Source organism: Ostrea edulis, chromosome 1 (assembly GCF_947568905.1).
Source record: "Ostrea edulis chromosome 1, xbOstEdul1.1, whole genome shotgun sequence".
NCBI classification, from domain to species: domain Eukaryota; kingdom Metazoa; phylum Mollusca; class Bivalvia; order Ostreida; family Ostreidae; genus Ostrea; species Ostrea edulis.
This window is the reverse complement of record NC_079164.1, coordinates 90,845,447-90,869,265: the sequence shown is the minus strand read 5'-3', so window position 1 is coordinate 90,869,265 and position 23,819 is coordinate 90,845,447. Positions and strand designations below refer to the sequence as shown.

The window sequence follows — 23,819 nt, the reverse complement described above, 5'->3', positions numbered from 1 at the left end:
TTAGTTTTCAAGGTTATAGGCGAGTGCTCACTGGAAGGGGGATTCTGATGTACCTTCTGGACAAGAGTAATACGAAAATGCTACATGTATCTAGCAGCATGCCATATTCTAAAAGTGGGATATACATCTTTAAAGGGGCATAGTCCACGGGCACTGGAAGTTAATGTATATATATAGTATGTACATGTATAAAAAAGGAAGGGTAGGACACTCTTTTTGAGGCAAATTCGGGTTTGGGTTATTGTGGGCGTTTCTCAAACGGCCTGGCGCGATGAATCGTTCACATATACCTTACTTTCAATATATGTACGGTTTCTTTCCGTTCCAATGCCGTTCATTCGAAGAAAAAGATGTTTTTACACCTCCAAGTGCCTAAGAATTTCGCTAGACTGTCTTACTTCCGGTTTAATCGCACAGGTGTTTTGATAACAATAACAGCCAGTCCTTAGATCTTGAGGAAGCCCAGTATACCTGAGTTTTGATAGCAATGACCTGTCCACAACTGCTATTTTCTTGTAATTCAATTGTTTTTAAAAAGGCCCCTGAGCAATATGCAATTTCAATATAATTGTAATTTTCCCCCTCTATATACCTGTACATGTATTACAAATTACACAATCATAAATCAAACAATGATTTGCACAATAATTTCTAAAACTTGTAACCTATTGAAATAATTTATGTCATCAATTTATGATACCTTTATATTTATAACAGAAATTATTCATTGAGTCAATGACAGAGAGAGAGAAAGAGGGGGTGGGTGTAGAATGTGTGTCAGCTACCCTTAGGAATACAACCATTATTCAAACACTATGACTACAGAAACTCTGCAGAGGTCACTGAGACAGGTCCTGTGTATATCAAAACTATATTTTAAAAAAAAAACAGGGACGGGTATATTTCTACCACCTTTTGTCTCTGTGTATTTCTTTGAGTGTCATGGGATATAGCAATTAACACCTTGGTAGACCCTGGCCACTCCAGGTAAATAACATCTGTTTAGATTAGGCTCCGCCTACATTTTCACAGACCTTACGGTCATGAGATGGGTCTTTAAACATTGTAAACATTAAAATTGGAAAAATAAAATCTGAAAATTTTCGACTCAAATCGTGTCCATGCCCCTAAGGAACCCGAGTTACCTGTATTGTAGAGTGAACTGCTGATATGAAGTTCATGCGTTCGAGTTTAGCAGGGGTTTTAATTTTTTTCTTCAGATTACTTTCTACTAAAACTGCATTTTTACCTAAAGGTAAATTTGAATTTTTTCAAAATTTTATATCAATTTTATTTAATGTTAGACAACCTATTCAGAGGTGTGGTTGAAGCAAAATCACATAATTGCCTTCACTACACAATTTTATTTCTATATAATGTTAAATATTCAATAGAACCGAAATCTTTATTTTGATAAAATTTTAAACTTAGTATTAATTTCATTAATGATTATGGTTAAAATTACATACAAAACTATCATAATAGCACATTTTGCAACAAAATAAAATATATAGATTTAGAGCTAACACTGCTTCAACTTCTATGCAAAACACTAAATATCTCCGAAGGTGATAATGCGATCTGTGTTCTACAATACATGCACTTTTTATTCTGTTTCATATTTAATAAGATTCAAAAGAATCGCTACAAATCAACGTAAAGATTATTAGCATAATTCCTGAACCGATAATACGAGATAACAGTAGTTATGGGTATTACTTTTCCTACTAAAATGATTTTTAAAAGAAATAAAGTTTGCGTATTCGTGGATGTTGCAGGATAGTCTCTGAGGTCGAGAAATGTTTTTTGAAATATAAAAGCCGATAGGGCTACTTTTATATTTCAAATAACATTCGGGACCGAATGGGTTATCCTGCATCATCCACGAAAACAAGAACTTTATTTCTATTCTACAACGACTCAGTTCTAATGAACAGCCGATCGTTTACCTATACAGCTACAAATTAGGTACCTTCGTGACGTCATTGCAGTTTTGCTAACTAATCCTACATGTTAAAGGTGAGATAGTAGAATGATGGCGAATCACGTGACTGACATGATCAAATACACGGAAATACAGCGACAATAGTCAACACAAGGAAAAATTCAAATGAGTAAGTAACACCTATCAATAACGAATGTCACATAACTTATATAATGTACTTTCAAAAGAAAATTTTATATCTCTTTTCCATCATTTCAGCGAATGTCTTTTCAACAGCATGTCTGTGTCAGATATATTTTTTATGGCTGATGAACTGTGAAGATGTTGATGTCTTAAGGAGGTACTCTATATCGTCATAATGGCTGACTTCCTTTTAAAACTTGAATGAAAATATAAATATCAGCAATATTTGTTTATTCATTTAAAGAATCTTCGCCCAGGCGAGTAACGCAGTAGGTTAACACGCCGACTACTGAACTGTAGACGCAGGTTCAAATCTAGCAGGGGTTTTATTATTTTTTTCTGATTGCTTTCTACTAAAACTGCATTTTTGACTATATAAGCAAATATGAAAGTTTTAATTTCAAAATATTGTTGTATATATATATCTTCCACTTTTCAACCATATCAAATTTCTTTAGTGTAGCATACCTCCTTAAGCAATCTTAGTAGATTTATACTTGCAGTCACTGCTTGATACCACAGGATGTCAATGTAGAAATGACTTATTTACAGAATGAGTGCTGTTGTATTGTGTACTGCATGGATAGAAGTGGATAATTCACATCCAATAGCGACATTTCTTGCTGCCCTTTGCATTGTACTATAATTTACACTTACAGTACCTATATGTTACATATATTTGATATAAGCTTACATTAGACCAAGCCCGATGGACATGGTTGGTTTCCACGTAAGTCTATGTTATACTAAGATGTATCACAAGTTAACAACTTTCTCAGATAACTAAGTAATGCATGCATAAACTTTCTGTTAAAGGTACAGTGTATGAAAGGTGAAGATAACGAACAGTGATCCATCTCACAACTCCAATAAGTAATACAAAAAAGAGAGGCAAACACGGACCCATGGACACACCAGAGGTGGGATCAGGTGCCTAGGAGGAGTAAGCATCCCCTGTTGACCAGTCACATCCGCCGTGAGCCCTATATCTTGATCAGGTAAACGGAGTTATTCGTAGTCAAAATCAGTGTGTCAAGAACGGCCTAACAATCGGTACGAAACACGCCAGACAACATTTCACTCAATAATAGGTTGAACTGGCAAACTAGATCGTTATAACGATCATAGAATTTGCAAAATGCTGATATTAAACGAGACTGTTGAAACCCCTGCACCAACAACTTGTTTGTCAGTAGCCTGCCTCGATTTAAAAACTGGCCATACGCAGAACAAGCTCTTGCGTATCGAATCGGTTGAGAGATATAAATACCATATGCATGTGATAATGGAATATTGCTACATAAATATGGGAAGTTCACGATGGAAAAGCTGAAGTCATCCCGTTTGTCATAAAATTGAATTGTTACATGTAGTTTGCCGTTAGTATCTACATTAAATAAAATATCTAAGTATGAAGCAGAGGTGAACGACTCTGTGGTGTCTTTTATTTCGAGTTTACAGTGATATATCGAATTGAAATATAAATAAAAATTATTATTGTTAATAGATATATCTAAATGTCGAATTGAAGGCCACAGCAAAATATGTTTTCTTCTCACGTAGAAGTTTTTGAATAAATTCTGCTTCATATGAATATAAAAACAGGTCAGCTAACAAAGGAGCATAATTCGTGCCCATTGGATTTGCAACAGACTGTTGGAAGACCTGATCATCAAAGACCACGAAGATATTGTCAATGGGGAACTCCAGCATATCTTTTATTTCAACTTCAGAGTACTTGTGCATGGAATCAGAGTTTAACAAAGTAATTTTGGGATAAATGATCACTACAATGTAGATATGAATATTTGCGTTTTCCATTTTTGTTTTTTGTTGAGGAAGCAACTGTCTATGACGTCAAAAAGTCTAGTCTTTAACTTATTGTGAGGAATGGTCGTGTAAAGTGTTGAAAAGTCATACGTTTTGATATTTGTTGATTTGAGAAAAGTTTGCTATTTCAAGTTGACTAAAAGTTCTTTAGAATTTTTTAGAATCCACATTTGATCTAACCACTTCTGGCATATGTAATTGTGTAGGCTGCTTTGGTAGAAGTGGATATTTTGCGTAAACAAATTTTCCTATAACACCGTCTCTTGCTAACAAGGAAAAATTAAAACGGTTGCATGTTTATATGCTTCGATTTTTTAACACGATTATCCTCCATACTTTAGCGCTCGCTGTGCTAACATCTGAATCGTGGGCAGAAAAAGTTGCGTTGTAAATTGAAAGTTTTTATAACGTGTGGATCTGTAGGGCCCTGGTCTAACCTAACACACAACACCCACCCCAACCCTATTCCCCGAAAGCTACAGTTCTGCAGCTTCTAGTAATCCACCCTAGCCTTGGTTTGCAAGAGGTATAAAAAGGGTAATGTCCTTCTCAAATTGAAGTAACTAAGAGTCGGTCAAAGCATATAAACGTGTGCACCAATAACATTCATATGCAATTTTAATTGATTGTCGTAATTTGGCAACACGTGTTGATCAACTATCTAAATTTCAATATGGTACATCTGTTGGTTGTTACATATAACAAAACAAACATTGCCCACGTTACATATAGGACCTGTGTGTTGACACTGGAGGATGGGAGGGTAAACTTTGTACACCAAATTATATTGAACATGAATTTCATTTCATACTCAAACATCCATTTTATAATTATTCATAATAATTTGACAATACAGTATAGAAAGAATATTTATTCTTTAAAAAAACCCACCCCAAAACGGTACAACTTTTTAATGCTGAAAAAGTTGATGAGCTCGGTATGTTAGGAAAATATATTAATGGCCATTATCAGGAGAACTAACCATAAATGATAAGGTAAATGATGAATATACATGTATTCTATGCTGAGAATCAGAAGAGAGAGAGAGAGAGAGAGTTTGGGGTCCTGATTTTGTGAGGTGTCTGAATAATAGGATGCTTTAAATAATTACATCACTCGAGCATGCTAATCCAAATGTTACTGGTCTATCAAGAGAGAGAGAGAGAGAGAGAGAGAGAGAGAGAGATAATTTGCTATACGGCATAAAGAACTTGAACTTGTCGGCAAGCGAAATTCCAACCAGGGTTAGCAGATTGTGGTCCACAGTCCCGGGCTTTTGTATTTAAGCGGTATCAATTACAAACGGTATCATTGTGTTGTGTTATCTTTACAATTTACTAAAAGTTCAATTGCTAGAGACACGGTGCATTACATACAACATTTTCCATATTGAATACGGTATCATCAGTCAGTTTGACAGTTGTGGATCAGATTTCCTATCGAAATCATATTTTCCATTTTTTATTCAAATATTAATTGCACCCCTCCTCTATCATAAATCCCACAACAATGCATAAATTTAATGACTGCATGTGGGAATCTTATCAGATTTTCCAGCTTTGAAAGTGAACTGCGATTGAAAAAAAAATTAAAGCAATATAAACACTCCGAATTGAGCCTATTTTAGTGAAGTCAAATGGGTATAATTTTCTTTAGCAACAAAGGGTTCGATAAATCGTCAGTTTAATAGATCTACATGTTAGTATTTAATAAATATTTATATTATCCCTTTAATTCTGTTGATGGATTGCGTTTCAGGGTCTCGCATCAGATCAACTGTGACGAGAGATCAATAAACTTGTTAAAAGAGTGTACATGGCATATTTTCCAGCTTTTTTAGTAATCCTCTTGGAGAAGAAAACGTGGACTCAGTGTCTTTGTTAACACGTGTTGCAGTGTTTGACATAGAAATCGATTTCGGCGGAAAAATAATGACATGCGCATCTGTATTGTGAGAACAACACCCTCGACTATGGCGAGGCCCAGGTATTACCTGTCAGGTAAGCTTAATTAAGCATCTCTTCACATCCACACACATTGGATAACAGAAATGACCCGTTCCCAGGGCACTAGTGTCGAAATGCTTGGGTAACCTTTTGATTTTAATCGTACAAAAGCGAGTATTGTGGTAATAAACCTGAATGAACCATTGTAATCTATCCAACGTGCGGCGAACGGAAGATTAGAATACACCTGTTCTTCTGACAATGTGACTTCATGAACAAAGAAAATATGGGATTCTATAGTGGTTTAGTAAAATCGAGGAACCTGCCAGGTATTTCTCTCTCTCTCTCTCTCTCTCTCTCTCTCTCTCTTTACTGCCTCCTCTTCTCTCTCCTCCTCCTCTCTCTCTTCTCATCTCTCTCTCATTCTTCCCCACATTTTGATACACATTTCTCCTTTTAAACACAATAATGCCATAAATTAAAATGATTTAAGTTGCCCAATAAAACACTATTCTAAACCATAACTACTGTCTGTTGTAGAGCATGATTTCATCAAATCGCCACAGACACATGTCTCTGATCGTCATGGTAACACAATTTCTAAGGTAATAGAAATCAGGCAGGTCACCTGTTACTATATATGGACTCACTGCCCATGCTTTTACATCTGTATATGTAACTTTAGTTTGAAAACCGTCTCTATGAAAAATCAAGATATTCATCGTCATGTATTGATTAGGTTTAAATAATTTATGCTGGTTTGTCCGTTAAGGCCATCGAGTGGTCTCAGGTGTATATAGTACGCTTTACTTCTCACCTGTCTGTTGTATATTTCATGTTCTGTTCATTTCATCAAATTGCGCGCAGGGCGCATAATGACTTAAATTGAAATAGAACCGGTTTGTTATGTTCAGATTGCCCAGTTTAGGCAATCAACACTTGTGAAATAATACATTTACAGCGTTTTGATGTTTATTTGATTGTTCAGTTTGTTGTTGTAGTTTTGTTATGCGATGAATCATTTTTACATCTGTCAGTCAACTAATATCCTAGAGGCTCGTGTTGCCGATTTGATTTTTTCCCTTCAATTTTGTCCTGTCTACGCCCTCGGAGCTAATCAAACATATAGACCGATACGTTACCGTGTAAAATGCTTGTAAAACCGCAACAGAACGTTCATTTTATAGGATATTCATACAGGGAAAATGTTGTGGGGGATGTAATATTGCTTGTTAATATCTCGCAGGAGACACCAAGAAATAGATAAAAGGCCAGTGGGTGACGACGCTCACCCGAGTCACATGGCTATATTGCACATATATTTACACATCGCTGTATTTTCTCACATGAAAATAGATTGCAAGCCTTAAAATTTATCCCACAACAAAAATGAGATCATTCTAGTCACCGTCCCGGTTTAGTGTAAAATTTTAGAGTTAGGAGAGGTGGAGAGGATAGCACCACAATCACAACACAACTACCTCCTTTGCCATCCCACATATATACAAGGGTGGGGAATACATGTATGTTAATCTGTGTATGATTGCCACAGTGTTTCAGTCTGTAATTAGCTTAGCTGCAGAACTGTAGCTCTCTGAACAAATATTTTGACATAACAGAGAGCTACAGATCCACCTCTTATAAAACCTTCGATTTACGGCGCACAAAAATCTGCGCACGGTTGAGGCCTAATATCGTTGTATTCTTGAGTTGCTGTCTCATAAATTTAATATTAAAAAATCTTAACATCTGTAGCTCTCTGTTATGTCAAAATATTTTTCAGAGAGCTACAGTTCTGCAGCTATAATTAGCTGTACAGAGTATTTGACAGCAAACCCAGATATAAGGTGTATTCAAACTCTGTATTCTTATGTGTACAATATTTATATTGTGTATGTACGAGTATTTAGAGAGAGAGAGAGAGAGAGAGAGAGAGAGAGAGAGAGAGAGAGAGAGAGAGAGAGAGAGAGAGAGAGTTTGGGGTCCTGATTTTGTGAGATGTCTGAATGATAGGATGCTTTAAATAATTACATCACACGATCATGCTAAACCAAATGTTACTGGTCTGTCAATTTCTGTCAATTTGGGAGTTTAATCGGTAATTGAAATATTAGACTAAAGCATTTTAATGAAGAAATATGAAATGTAAGCAACGATAGACTGTTAACATGTACATGAGATAAATAGATATCATAGTTGGAAATATTTGTAAAGGGTATGAACTGCCACGTTGTATGCCTGCATACTTCAGGAAGTGCGTTAGACATCCATGAAAAGTATGCCGGTGTGAAATGCTGCGGTTCATACCCTCATGTATTTTCAACTACAACATTCATTATTACATTTACATTCTACTTTCATTTCTGTCGGAATTCCCAGCCCTTAAAATAGACATACTACGTGTATCAAGATTTATACGCACACTATTCACATCTGTATCGCATTCACGAGGAAATGGCTATCGTTACAATTGGTAGCTGCAGACCTGTAGCTCTCTGGAAAAAAATATTAATCAGAGATCCGTACCAATATTTTTTTCAGAGAGCTACAGTTCTTCAGCTATAAAATTGGTAAAAATATCAAATGCAAAAACATTGGAAATGTAGATATGTCTGTATAGATCTATATACTTTCACACTACTTTTCTTTTCTTCCCGCGTTTCGAAACGATAGTATAAGGCCCTCAAATCCTCAAAAGTCATGATTATATGTGCAGTTGGATGTACCAAGGAGTTTAATTTTCATCAAAACTATGTCTTTTTCGCACATATTTTTTGGAATGAAATAAATTTTGATATGCCCTATGACGTAAGGCGGATTGTACTCTAGCACATGGCTGTAGTATCATGCCTCAGTTAGGTGAGCCCCGCGACATGTCTCGCTAAGACAATCTCTCTGACCCTGGAATTAACTAATCTTTATGAAACAAAGCTGTACTATCGTTCTACGACGTGTCACTGCGCTTGATCGTGCACGCAAACCCCACCCCCAACCCCCGCCCCACCCCCAACCCCCGATTGACCGTAGAGTTTGAATAAATTAAAAAGCGAGTTTGTGTGATCACGCTCTCATTATCTCCATGTGAATGGTCACTGGGAACAAAAGCAAACTCCGATTCATTAAAATCTTCGAGAAGAATTTGCACGCTCGATCAAGAGAAGTGGAACTGCTATTGGAACGAGAGTATGATAAAAACGATAATGCTGTATGCAACGTAGATAGGTCATTCGATAAAAAGATAACACAAGGCTTCTACCGAGAGTGAACAATAACTTCACACGATAGTACAAATGATCAACAATAATGATATAATGAAATATAGGCAATAAGATATACTAATGTTTGTGTATCATAAAATATCAGAACTTGAAGCAGGGCGATATTCTTTTGGGAAATGGTAATTCATTCCAAAGTTGTACGCCCGAGTACAAGAGAGATTTATTGAACTTATATTGGTGAATATTGGCCGAGTTGGGTGTGAAAATTCCCGAACTTGTGTTCTGGGACATTAGTATACACAGATCATTTATTGGATTCAGATCATATACCGTATAAAATAACAGGGCATATGCAATAAACTTCACATAACACAATACAGGACATTTACAATAGATATGCAGAGAAAGTATCAAAGAGTTATTAAAAACCCTGAATACATGTAGATCATTATGCAATTATTCCAATATACATGTACATTAAACATGGTACACTTAAAGTGCTCAGCCCAATGTATGTAGAATTCAAATATGATCTCCATTAAAAAACACCACAAAAACTCAACAATAAGACGACCCAGAAGCGTGAAAGATGAGACCATTAGCATTTTATCGTTGATTGGTTGAAATATAGATTGATTTTGTCAACACTAAGTATAAGTAGTCCGAAACATGCATGCATGCAGAAGCATGCACAAAAAAACCCGGAATGATTCTGACTTAGTTTTAATTTAGCGACTATCTGAGTAAAGAAGTTCTAACATCTAGAGTCTATGATTTGAACAAATTTAAATCTGTTTTACGTAAGGATGAATTCAAATTATTTAAAGAAAATCTGATGCTACAATGAATTTGATTTCTACGAAAGCGTATTAGGATTACTTAATAAACAAAATAATATTTCTTAAGGCGTAATCATGCGAATCATAGGGGTTGTGACACAACATAAAGGCATATCAACGCGAAGCAAAGGCGTAGTAACGTGAAAGGATGTAAACGCGCAAAACGAAAGCGTAATAACGCGGACGTAATAACGTAAAAGAAATGAGGCGTACTATAACCCGTAAGCAATGTGAAAGAAAGGTATATAAACAACGTATGTTAGATATCTATATAACTATGTAGCATTTTATTTCTGTTCGTGCACTGTTTGTCAAAACCCAGACTACTATATTGGCGTGGTATACGAAAAATGTAACATTATTATAATTAATATCCTGTCTGTACATTATTATTATTTTTTAACAAAATATATCAATATTCACGTTTCAATGGAACAATGGATCCCCTATCTTTCCGAATGTACATCCAGTGTTGAATGATGCGGATATTTCATATCCGGTAGTGATTAGTTTGCTATTTTATTGGAGCATACAGTTAAAAATGGATGACAACTCATCTTTTTAGTATCAATCAAATATTTGAAATTTTTTTCTTTCTAACGGTTATATTTGTTAGTACCGGTAGTAAACTTTAGTCAATATATAGAGAATAACAGCGGTGGCGTAAGGAATGGCGCGTTCGTATACCAAGCGCGTTGTCCTGTTCGAACCCGCGAATGTGCACTTTGCTTTTTGATAAACGGAATTATACCATATTATGAAAAGGTGAAGATAACAAATAATGATCAATCTCATAACTCCAAATACAAAATTTAGAGTTGGGCAAACACGGACCCCTGGACATACCAGAGGTGGGATCAGGTGTCTATGATGTATAAAAGTTAAAATAAAAAGTGAAGTTAAACAAAAGAAATGGTGATGGTGTACATTTATCCGTGCGAAAATAGTAGTGTATAAAATATATAGAAAGAAACAAACAGGACGCATAATAATTGGGAATACCAGTCATTTCAAGTAAACAAAATCGAAAACAGTTTGACATTTTAGCTTATACTAGAGGCTAAATCTTACTAGTAAACACGGTATTATTGAATTCAGTACTGTTGATATATTGTTTATTGTGAATACAAGTCATTGCATTCAATATCTTGATTGTCAGTTCTCGTGCAAATGCCAACTTCTTATCACATAATGGTCTTCAAGAAACTTGATGTGTACTCAGTTATAATATAGATAGTGCATGTAGTTGAGGGTAACATTGACAAGTTCATCCCGTCAACCGAGACACAGCCGAGGTCACAGACACTTGTCTTAGTAAATATTTTAATGAATATTAACAAAGGTACTTAATTTGAAATTACACACCATCAATTTGGTCATTTGCTCTCCCAGGGAATATGCAACTCGATGCTTTTATTCCCGTTCTGTTCTTCAATAATTTATCTAGAAAACCTAGTGTGGCCTGACTGTCTGGGCCTTCCACTTCAGCGAAGTTTGCCGCGTTTTGGGTACTTTTCAAAATATACACGCATTTTTCTTCCTTGGCTCTACCCTATGGAATCCTATTGCTACCAGCTAGGTGCTCCATCATAATATCGCCGCAATCTTACGATGTCGCGATGGCGATGGCACAATGACGATGGTACGATGCTACATGTACCATTGTACCACTGCCATAGTTAAATTGTTATTTGTATTTACAATGTATGTACGCATGCGCGAACAGGCTGAAGAATGAAAGGAACAACAGTTAACATAAATAGCATAGCATACTTGTGTTGTTGAAATTTATCTTTATAACGAGAATAATTTTCCAAAAATATATCAATTTCTGATAAAATGCAGGCCATATTTCAGCAAATATACTTTACATATAATTATTTACACCGTGTTGAATTTGACAAAAAGTACAGGTGTAACATAAAAAGTTTTTCTGAGAATGTTGATATTCTTCTAAAAGTATTTCTAAAAATGAAATTAGACTCGTATGGGGTTGACAACAGTGATGACCGGATCTTCCGTTAATGTCGTAACGTGATTCAAACAATTACACGTATCCATGTATATATGTAATATACCAAAACTTAGATACATATAATATATATATATATATATATATATATATATATATATATATATACATGTATATATAAATGTAAAAAAAAAAAAAAAAAAAAAAAGAAAGAAAAAAAAGTCTGTGCTATTGTTTTACAGTTGAAGTGACATTGAAGTTTGAAGTGACCTTTATATACATATATCACGGATCAGTTACTCACGTTATCTGTGTATTATGCACTAAATACCGAATGATAAATAGATACATGTAGATACAGGTCTGGGATTCAGAGTCCTGTATTTCTTTTTCATAAGGGCCAAACATGTTATATGACATTTCTAAAGCTTGGGGACAGCTGACACTATAATCCTATTTGGTATGCCAATTCACAAACGAAATAAACGCATAATATCAATATTTAGATGATTACTACTTCATAAACTAAAATGGAGGTTTACTTGTGATCATTTCGTCAAATTACTACATTCTTGCATTAAGGAGGTATGCTACACCGGAGAAATTTGATGTAGATGAAAAGTGGAGGATATGTAAAACAATATTTTGAAGTTGAAAATTTTCAAATTTACTTTATTTTGTCAAAAAATACAGTTTTAGTAGAAGGTAATCTGAAAAAAAAAAATTAAAACCCCTGCTGGATTCGATCCTGCGACCTACAGTTCAGCAGTCAACGTGTTTTTTCTCTCTCTTTTATTAGCAGTCAACGTGTTAACCTACTGAGCTACTCGGCTACGTATTTAAAAGGAAAAGTCAAATATTGCTGACATCGATTTTGTCATCCATGTTTTTAAAGGAAGTCAGCCATTATGACGATGTAGAGTACTACCTTAATGTTTATATGTGTCAAGCGGGGAGGGGTATGGTCGTAGTGGGAGTTTCAGATTATAGTAGCAGTTTTTAATATATTCTCATGTTAGGGGGCACAAGGCTAGTAAATTTATTTTCTTGTAGCAAATAGTAAGGAGATTTTCTCGGTCAGACAAAATGCCAGCCCTCCTATCCTCTGATACTACGTGCCCGCTTTCAAAGTAAAAATATAACATGTGTAAAAATGCATATTGAAAAAATATATTGAAACATTTGAGCCATTTCCTCAGTCACACTTTCTCTCTTGAACGCACGTGCATTTTGTCGTTGGCGCATGCAGAAACTTATACATGTATTAAGGATGGCGATGGTAAGATAGTAACCATCGTAGCATCGCCACCGAACAGTTGTATCATCGTACAATCGCAGCGATGGTACCATGTATCACATAGCAAGAATAGCTGGTTGTCATAAATTTCCAACCGTGTCTCAAAAGTGTAATGTATATATCATCCCTAGACAGGTTTACACGAAAGCAATAAACAAGATGGCAGTAAGCGGTCTCGGTACTGTTGTGGTTCGGATGTTCGCTTCACAATGAGACCTCGGGTTCGATTTTCGGTCCTGGTTGTCATGTCAAACCTAACTCTTAACATACGGTAGTAGCATGTATCATAGCCAAACGTTCCGTATCAGAAGCAAGTCACGGGCATTCCATAAAAAACAAAGATTTAATGTCATGGTAGCGTCAGCAATCCCGACAGCTACGCCACTGAGCGCTAAGAACACGTCCAATTTTGTGGCACTTCACATCCACAACTAGTGATATTTCTATATGAGTGACCAATTCTCGAATAGGTCGTTAAAGCTATAATAAAACCCAACGAAAAGAATTGAGAGTGATGTAAAGAACTAATTATAAATGTGCGACTACGTAAAGAAGTTTGTCTCAAAATGTCTGCAAGCTCACTGACGTTAGATTTTCCTGAATTAAATGGTAATAAAAGTGAAACACTCTCTGAGATGAAAATTGTCATTTATTATAAATAACGTGAACATGCAGCTCACACGCAAAGTGACACACACACACAAAGTGACACACACACACACACACACAAAGTGACACACACACACAAAGTGACACACACACAAAGTGACACACACACACAAAGTGACACACACACATACACAGTGACACACATACACACACAAAGTGACACACACACAAAGTGACACACACACACAAAGTGACACACACACACACGCGCGCGCAAAGTGACACACACACAAAGTGACACACACACACACACACACACACACACACACACACACAAAGTGACACACACAACTACAAACTGCAGAGAGAGATGTAAAGAAATCTCTCTCTCCCTTACTGGTGTATATCTGCCAACCACGTGACCACGTGCCAGATAAAGATGTTACCTTGTCAGATCATAATGTCGACTTGGCAGAAAATAATCTTGAAAACAGGATCTCAGTACCTTGCCAAAAAGCCATGTTTACTCCATTAGCTGCCACTCCCTTGTCAGCATATTTTTCTAACAAGTCGACATAATGATCTAACGAGTCGATATGATTATCTGACAAGTCAATATAATTTTCTGAAGTAGGGATGACATTTCCAGTGACAGTTGCACCACGATTTTTCTACTGTTTTATATCAACCACGGTCGTACGTAATACGATTGCAAAATCATTGTTCTTGTTTCACTATCAATAATACAGAATTATAACAAGTTATTGCATGTAAAAAAAAAAAAATGATATGATATCTACACCATCAATAGCGTTCTTCAGAAGCCCTATTTTATAGATTTCATTTGGACAGCAGAACATAAACAGACAATATTTAAAGGACGTGAGTTATTGGAGTAATTTCACTGTCAAACTGTTTTCGGGGAACTAGCGCTAGCGTAAAAAAGGAAACGTATGAAAAATCGACATTGAGGTTGTAAACATGTTAACCGATCGATATATTTCATGTACCAAGGCTTTTTAATCTTTTCCTGAAGATTTTTTTTTTCCATTCAGCTCAGTTTGAACAATATTTATTTATGATAATCAACATTTTACAATAAACATATATATGAAATGGAGACTGGAGAAACAATCCAATAGGCTTTATAATATTAATCCTGCTCTCACGGCATTTAACATGCGAGGAGTTAGTACTATAAAATATTGTAAACTTGATCAATTATTCAATCAAATTATTGAAGAATTTATCGATATTTTCCTTAGTTCATTATGATATTCGTCATACAATATGCTTTTCGTCATACAATATGCTTTCCTGTACTTTTAATGACAAGAGAGGACTTCTTTTGATTTGAAATATAATTATAACTGATATGTCATACAGCATGTTTGCAGATATGAAGTTATCGCAAATCAGAATTTATGAAGATGACATCTACTTATAACTGACACGGAGAGAGAGAGAGAGAGAGAGAGAGAGAGAGAGAGAGAGAGAGTCAGCCCTGATAATTGATTTTCCCTCTATACAAGGATTCTAATCGTTTCATCTTTATGTCTGAAAATTTCATTGCATCCTGACAGTGAAGTGAAGAAAATGGATACATACACAACAAAACATTCAGTGAAGATTTTATTTTCAAATACCCATGTTATAAATCCGATTCACCTAGTATGTTATATTTCTGATAAATGTTTTCACAGATACCTGGAGAATATACGTATATCTTATAGCATACAAAAAGTTGAAACGTGGAAATGTCCAATCTAAAAGTTGTGATCCTTCTCCGGTCTTTCGTCAGACATGTGATACCAGTAAATTCTCTACCAAGTGAGCTACGGGTCTGCAGTTACCTGGCCATTTGTAAAGCGTTTGGTATTTACACCTCTTTTGGCCTCTTGCTGTTTTAAGAAGCTATAATTTCCACGAACATGAATCGCACAACGAGGTATATATCTGTTATGGTGTCTTCTTATTGCAAAAAAAAAAGTACATACCATCTTTTAAAAAATAATTATGCATGAAAACACATGGCGCAAATACTTTTAAAAAGGTCTATAATGAAATGGGATTCAATGATGTACAGCATACAATATGATATACTTTCGACTGAACACAATGTGAGAATGGACAAAACATTCAGCTGATCTGGTGAAATCCATGGTGGCTTTTATATGCATCTACAATTGACTGTAGTCTTTTAAGTATTATTTCAAGATCGTATGCTCTACGTGTAACACCCAAAGTTTGCTACAGAAAATGAGAGAGAAAATCCTATTGTGTATATGTATTATACCGGACTTCAGTTTCCCTTTAATGCATTAAAAGGGTAAGGTCGGCATCGAAGTGGACAGGCAATAGTCTTCCTCTCGAGCGAATCAGATTTATCATTGTAACACGGAATGTGTCAATAGGTATAGCACCGCTGGAGAGAACCCTGATTGAGAAGCCATCAGATGATAATTGAAAGGGTAGGGGAATGAATGACCCATCTTAAACAACCAAATAAATCAAAATGCTAATGAAATTATCAATTCCGGTTTGTTAGGGAGCCATGATGAAATGAAAACCCTCTTGGAATACTAAATTGTAAATGGAGAGATTTATAAGCTTACTGCGTCAAAAGTTTCTCACATCTACAAAGACTGTTTAAGACCTCGGAAGGAACTGGTTTGGTAAGAGTGTATTTCTTTATTTTAGATTGTTTTGATTTGTGGTGGTTTACCAATTGCAATTTCAATTTGTATTTCTGCCAGTGGTAGTTGTTATACCAAACACAACAGCATACCATATAAGTACATCATTTACCAGGCCGTATATGGTCGGATGTGAATTATCTGGCAGAGTAATTGGATATTGACAGGGAACAATCGTGAAGCTAAAACAATGTGATAATCATTATCCGCGATACCGATCCTCTTGTCTATCAGTATTTAGTTTGAAGACATGCAGATCGATATGTTGGACAAAAACTCATTCGACACACCCTCGTATTGGTAATGAACAGTTGTGAAGATTTCAATGTCATTTTCTTCTATACTGACTTTGAAATATTATCCATAATTAGGAACATATTGTAAGAAACATTATAGACGAATGGAAAGACAGAGTGAATAAATACACATCGTCGGTTGGAAATAGAAGACGTTTATTTCTTACTTTAGAGACACCCCCCAAATAGTTTTAGATACCTGGAGTAAATAAACCGATTCTCCTCTTCTTTCCTACATACTTTACATGCCATAAAACCTTTTTGTGTGGTTTTAGAGTTTGAAACTGCCTACCATGCTGCCATTAACTTGTTAAGTGCTTAGCCTTAAGGACGTCAGGCGTGCACTTGCTAATTTCATTTTAGTGTACATTAACGCCTCAAACTTTGACGACCTCTTTTTTCCCTTTAGTTATTTTTTCTAACTGCAAATCAAAGTTTGATTCCTTTCAGCATGCTTTTATAAAATTCATAGGATCGTATACTTGTATACATAGAAAACCTTTTTTAGATCTACACAAATAAGCAACACACATGTAAAATAAAAATCAACATTTTCGCTAAGATAACATCTTACAACAATCTTACAGTGCGATAAAATCTGATTTTCAAATCTCCTGGAGCTATGGACATGTAAAAAAAAATGTTGTTGTATAAGACGTCGACGTAAATGAAATAAAAGACCAAGCTCGTAGGTTTTCCGTTGCAATAGAGGGGATAAGAAAAGGGAAAAGAAGCTTCTTTATAGTGTCTGCAAGTAATTCACTTTACCCCTAACAAGTTTTGGAGAGGATATTCTCTCCCATGATCAATCAATACTGCCGATATTGAATAGTATTCATTCCTGTAATTAAGACCTTATAATTATTTACTTTCAGAAAAGCCCAAATCTAAAGCACCTTGGCGTGGCTCGGAGGATGAAACGGCTTAGAGTGACAACGTCCGATTCCTGCGAACAATTGCCAGCATGCTCAATTTTTTAGTACAAGCTTCTATCACTGCGGACTCTCTACGGAAACTTATTCAGCGATTAGCGGTCTCTTTAAATCCGACAGAGGCTCGTGGCTCCGGCATCGATCTAGAAGCCCGTTATTGCGTGAGGATTGAGATTCTTTGGCCTGGAATATGACTGCAGGTCCCCTGCTATGGCTCGTACTCACACCTTTGGCCGTACTCAAGGACTTGCTCTCAATCATTATTTTGTGTCACTATCGTTGCCATTTTCACGGGACAGATGTTGTTTTAATCTCAATGCTTGTCTGTATGGTGCTGAATGGCTTGGTGATACCTCTCAGTCCAGCGCTGTTGGAGCTTACAGAGTCTGACTGGAATGATCACCTTTGCAACTTTTTTGTGTGGACTGCACTGACCACGCGTATGGTCCAGGTGTCAAATCTGGCACTGTTGTCATTTCATTGGTCAAAAATACTCAGAACTTCAACAACACGGTCCAAAGTCAGCACTACTACTGTTGTGAAGATTGTTCTTCCCGTGTTCTGGTCTGTTGCAATTGTTGTCGGACTGTTACCCATCATCGGAGCTGTCCCAGATAACTTTAAAACCGAAAACCACTGCCTATTTTTGCTTTCAGATCTTGGACTGGGTTTCGTGATATTTATGATTGTGTTCATTTTAACAATGACTTGCATTTCCTTTGTGTGTTCATTCGATTCTCTTGCTCTCGTTCACTATGCAAAGAAAATTGCATTTATTAAATACGGAGCAGGAAGATTTTACTTACCTAGGAAAAATGATGGTCTTTCTCCAAATTACACCGTGCACGAGCGCTACGGACAGATGAACTTTGCTGCCGATCTCTGTCGCCTGGTAACCATGGTGACGTGTTTTGGTCTCATCTTTAATCATATACCATATGTTGTAAGTACTCGGACCATTACGTAATATCAGTGTTAATGTACCAATAACGGCTTTTACTAAACGTTAGTCCTTAGCGGATGTAAAGAACAGTATAAACGCTCCTTTATTTCTAGATTACAAGGAATTTGCTCTAGTGAAGAGTGGTAATTAATAAGGATTGATAAAGTAATATTGAATTTGATAATGATAGTATTTGTCTCTAGCAGTGCTTTTCACCAAGACTCGCTTTTAAATTCCACATCACCCAGACACTGGAAATTCCGTAATATCAGAGTTAGTAATGACTGCATTTACTAAGCGTTAGTATTTGGTACTAATCGTTAGTGTTTTGTACAAATCGTTAGTCTTTGGTGAATGCAAGAAAATAAGCACTCTTTAAGTTTTAGATTATAAGAAATTTGCCGTAGTGGAAAGTGGTGATTAATAAGGATGGATAAATTATTTTTGTACTTGATATCGAATTTGATAATGAATGTATTTATCGTTAGCACTATTTTCCATCCCTTACTGACATCTAACTTCTACATCACCCAGATACTGGGCATGACTCTCCCGTTGGCCATCAGAGCGAGCCATTAAAGTTTAATCCTATCAACTTGATATAATTATTACCAAAATAGGAGGGGGGAAATCTGGGACAATTATCGCGATGATGCAGAATCCATAGACATTGATGCTAATCTTGTTGGGGATAATGACATTGTCCAGCCATTAGTATTGTGTTCTGATAATACCATGAGGGGGAAATTGGAACCTCCTCTGAGATTCATATAGCTTAGAGGGGAAAATTACCCCCTCACATTAAGCTTATATTTTGTATGATAGTCTCTGAAAATTACATTATTTCTTGAAAATAGCAGGGATGTTAAACTATGACGAAAAGATTCTGGTCAAATCAGCGCGTGTTATAGGAAGTAACGAGAATTATTAGAGGGGTTCACTATTCACATGCAGTCATCTAATTTCACAGGGGACATAAAACGGTTGATCAGAAGCTCGGTTCCGGAAGAGGAATTGCTGTAGTTAAGGAGAAGTTAAAAATTTGGTCCAGATATTATTGGGTTTTTTCTTCGTGTTGGGTATAGCTTTTTCCTATAGGTTTGGTTGTACCACGATGCAGAAAAAACAACGTGTGGCTTTTTAACAATTTATTGACAGCCGAGCATTATCGACTCTACTTGTATCATCATGTTGACTTCACACGTAGCAATTCTTATTATTTGTGGGCGTTAATGTTTTACAGATAACATTATGAGAGGTCTCTCTTATTCTTATTAGACTTTGTCAGTAAATGATCCGAAGTATCGATTTGTAGAATCTGTGTGTAAGAAAAGTTTTAGAATTGATCTCAAAGTTCAATTGTCCTCTGTACTATCTCGTGTATTAGTTCCATGATTTTGTATGTTATTCTAATTGTCCTCTGTACTGTCTCGTGTATTAGTTCCATGATTTTGTATGTTATTCTAATTGTCCTCTGTACTATCTCGTGTATTAGTTCCATGATATTGTATGTTATTCTAATTGTCCTCTGTACTATCTCGTGTATTAGTTCCATGATTTTGTATGTTATTCTAATTGTCCTCTGTACTGTCTTGTGTATTAGTTCCATGATTTTGTATGTTATTCTAATTGTCCTCTGTACTATCTCGTGTATTAGTTCCATGATATTGTATGTTATTCTAATTGTCCTCTGTACTGTCTCGTGTATTAGTTCCATGATTTTGTATGTTATTCTAATTGTCCTCTGTACTGTCTCGTGTATTAGTTCCATGATTTTGTATGTTATTCTAATTGTCCTCTGTACTGTCCCGTGTATTAGTTCCATGATTTTGTATGTTATTCTAATTGTCCTCTGTACTGTCTCGTGTATTAGTTCCATGATTTTGTATGTTATTCTAATTGTCCTCTATACTATCTCGTGTATTAGTTCCATGATTTTTTATGTTATTTCTATTTCAGGTGATAGAATTTTTATATATGAGCATTGGAACAGACAGGGGATTGTCAGAAGAACTGGTCACGTGGTTATCTCTGATGGAGGCTTTAGTTTTACCCTACTTCTTGTGGTTTGGGAGCAGACGGTATAAGCACGCGATCTGTTACTTTTTCAAAGTGCACATCTTGCGCCGTAAACACGATAGCGAAGAAAGTGAGTTGTATTCAGTTTCTCATCAAATATTCATTGATTGGTGCAATCCAAATTGCAATGTATCTCCCTATTCCTTTATATTGTTCAAGAAATCTCTTGGCAAGACAATTACTCCTTGGACCAGAGCACTGGGAATAATTTTCAATCTTCTAAACACATATTAGTTCACCACCAGTCAGTTTCTATATATCGTTTTCATTATTCCATCAAAGCAATGTCAATTGGATGATGCGTCTAAGACTATTTAGCTAATGTATTGATTATGAGGGAAATGGACAGAATTTGATCCCCAATTATTTTGTAATGCATTTGCGTTGAGCTTCTTTATGATTAATCTGCATAACCAATCTGTCCAGCTGTTGAAATATTTGCTCACATCATTGATTGTGTTATGCCCTGTATCTGCTGTGAAGTTAGGAATAATGAATAAAGATTTGTTCAGTCTCACTGATCTTGTATTCTTGATCATAACCTTAATTTTCTTAACTTGATAATATTTCCCCTTGAGTATTGTCTGATAGTTTAGGTAGAATAATAATCTTTTTTATATTCAGATCCAGATTCCTGTACACTGCAGTCTTTTACAAGGAAAATCAAAGATGTTCAAATGTTGCCACGTACATTTCATGTTCCAAACAATCTGTCTCCCTCAGACAGAACAAGTAGAAGCTCATCCACTAGGGGGTGCCATGGAGGGTCCCCCTTGGATTTTAACATTCAAAACAAAATCAAAGCAAAGAATGATTACTGTAGTAAAGTAAACGTTGATGTTCACAGTAATGGCGGGTCTTTGGATTCAAGAGATATGAGGCAGTTTCAAAGATCAGGTTCTTCAGGCTCACGCAACGAGCAAATGAGGAAGAAAAATCTTCCATCCATATTCATTAGCGACACGGTAGACCATAGTTCACTAAAGCGATTGAATGTAGAACCCCGGAACGCAATGTTGACGGTTCGAGCCATGTCAGAAACTGAAACTGCTAGCATACACTCCATGTATTATATGTCTAGTGACTACCACCCAGACTGCTTGAATACAGACAGTTTACCCAGAAGTGTCGGAAAAGGACACAAGAAATCAGCCAGCAATCCAACCACAATCACCGATGGCCGGATATATGTAGAAAGGTGTGGTTTCAATTCTCTTCCTCGACTGCATGGGGAACCCGGAGGGATTAATTCTGGGTCAATAGGCAGTATTCCTAGAAAGAAACCACCAAAGATGGGGCTACGAAGTAATTCTGGAAGCTCTCCGAGTCTCCATCAATCACACTCGAGGTCGTCAAGTGGAAATGTTTATATTCTTGGTCATTCAAGGTCTGCTAGTGGAACGATTTTTAAATCTTCTAATATCGCAATACCTTATATTTGTGAAATCCAAGCTGGTAGGGACCGTATGGTCCCGCGACAGTTAAGTGAAAATAACGACAGCGAAGGAATAGTTGGTCAGTATAGTGAAAGCGATATTGATAATGTTCTCGAAAACAGTTCAATGCATTCAGAGGAAATTCAGAATAAACCTGTTGAAATTCATTCTGTGACATTCATTGAAAGACCACATACATTTCCCGATCCTGAACAAACAAGCAGACAATCGATGCGACAAAGCAGAACATTATTTCCACATCAAAAAGATAACGAACAGCTATCAGATGAGAATGACTCTGGGTGCATGGCAAACTGTGCAGATGAACAGTACGAATGTAACTTGAATATTCATGGACAATCGCAATCAACAGCAACAATGGTATCAGTAGTCGCTGATGTAGATGCAGACCTCGATGGATTTACTACTAGCGAATTATTATCATCAAAACCTTACACATATTTATCAAATAACTTAAATACGGTTCAAAATCGTGACTTTAGGTCACCTTGGATAAATACCGAATTTTCTGAAAGTGGTCCGAAGTTTTTTGACAGGGAAAAATCTGTGGAATATGCTTTCTTTAATCATCAAGTAATATCTTCAGACAATACGGGTATATCAGCTTCACCGAGATTTGACGAAAATACCGATCGCGGTTTCGAAGAAGCTCTAAATGCAAGTTACAACAGCAGAGAAAGTCTGTGTAGCTGTAATGGTGCTTATGTAGAGTCGGTTTCGGAATGCACTGATATGGGCGAATTCTTTGACACTCACCATTGTGACGACGATAGTAAGTTCAAAACCCAGGCCGTCATATCTAGAATATCACCAGCAAGTCTTACAGATCCATTCTGCGAATCCGATGACCCAACATTCGTAAAATCAAAAGCAACTGAAAACGACAAGAAAGAGGTCAATTCGACTGATTCATCGCCATGGCCTGTCTCAACTAAAAATTCCAAATCTGTTGATTTTTCTTTCGAATCTGATTTCTCTAACGAGCGACAGGAAGCTGATGGCGGCGGTCTATACCAGGACATTGAGGCTGTGTACTTCTGATCAGGGTATTATTAGGATGGCTTTTTTGTATGAATTTGTCCAGTACGATCATATACTTTTATTAGACAATTTGTTGATGAATTCGTCCAATACGATCATAGACTTTTACCCTACTATTTTTTGATGAATTTGTCCAATACGATCGTAGGTCCTTCTTGAGGTGGAATGAAACCATGGTCTCACCACCCGTATCTACAAACGAAAACTTAGGAAAAGAATCTTTCTTCATGAATCTGCAATCGACAATCATCGACACTTGCATCACCATGTTTGTTATATTGTTGTTTTATTTGTTACTCAGTAAAAGTCTCTACTTTGACATTAGTTTTTAAATCACACTGAAAGCGTATGACCTAAACTGGAGAGAAGTGTAAACTTCTATTGTACTCTACGTACTCAATAGCCTAGCATTGTGAACTGAAACAAACATGATGACGTATGTAGGTGGCCTTAGTTTGGTTAATAGGCAATATTATGAAATTCGAAAATGGTACGGCTATTGCACATTTAAAAAGCCGCCGCGCAATGTTAATCGC

At 36.2% G+C, this 23,819-nt stretch overlaps 1 protein-coding gene across 6 annotated transcripts; it reads left to right on the top strand.

The window, feature by feature from the left end:
- The first annotated feature begins 2,094 nt into the window (after positions 1-2,094).
- On the top strand, positions 2,095-23,602 carry LOC125674930 (uncharacterized). 6 transcript variants are annotated; one of them, XM_056165622.1, is made up of 7 exons: positions 2,095-2,114; positions 2,681-2,858; positions 2,945-3,126; positions 5,790-6,509; positions 17,707-18,706; positions 20,666-20,855; positions 21,410-23,602. In XM_056165622.1, the coding sequence occupies exons 5-7, from the start codon at positions 17,954-17,956 to the stop codon at positions 23,281-23,283; spliced, it is 2,817 nt and encodes a 938-aa protein (XP_056021597.1). In that variant the 5' UTR covers positions 2,095-2,114; positions 2,681-2,858; positions 2,945-3,126; positions 5,790-6,509; positions 17,707-17,953; the 3' UTR covers positions 23,284-23,602. The 6 variants fall into 6 exon arrangements, with proteins under 6 accessions (XP_056021597.1, XP_048768277.2, XP_056021577.1 ...); XM_048912330.2 differs by lacking the exons at positions 2,095-2,114; positions 2,681-2,858; positions 2,945-3,126 and adding an exon at positions 16,388-16,514 and having other exon boundaries at positions 5,970-6,233; positions 6,445-6,509; XM_048912310.2 differs by lacking the exons at positions 2,095-2,114; positions 2,681-2,858; positions 2,945-3,126 and having other exon boundaries at positions 5,736-6,233; positions 6,445-6,509.
- Positions 23,603-23,819: the final 217 nt, after the last annotated feature.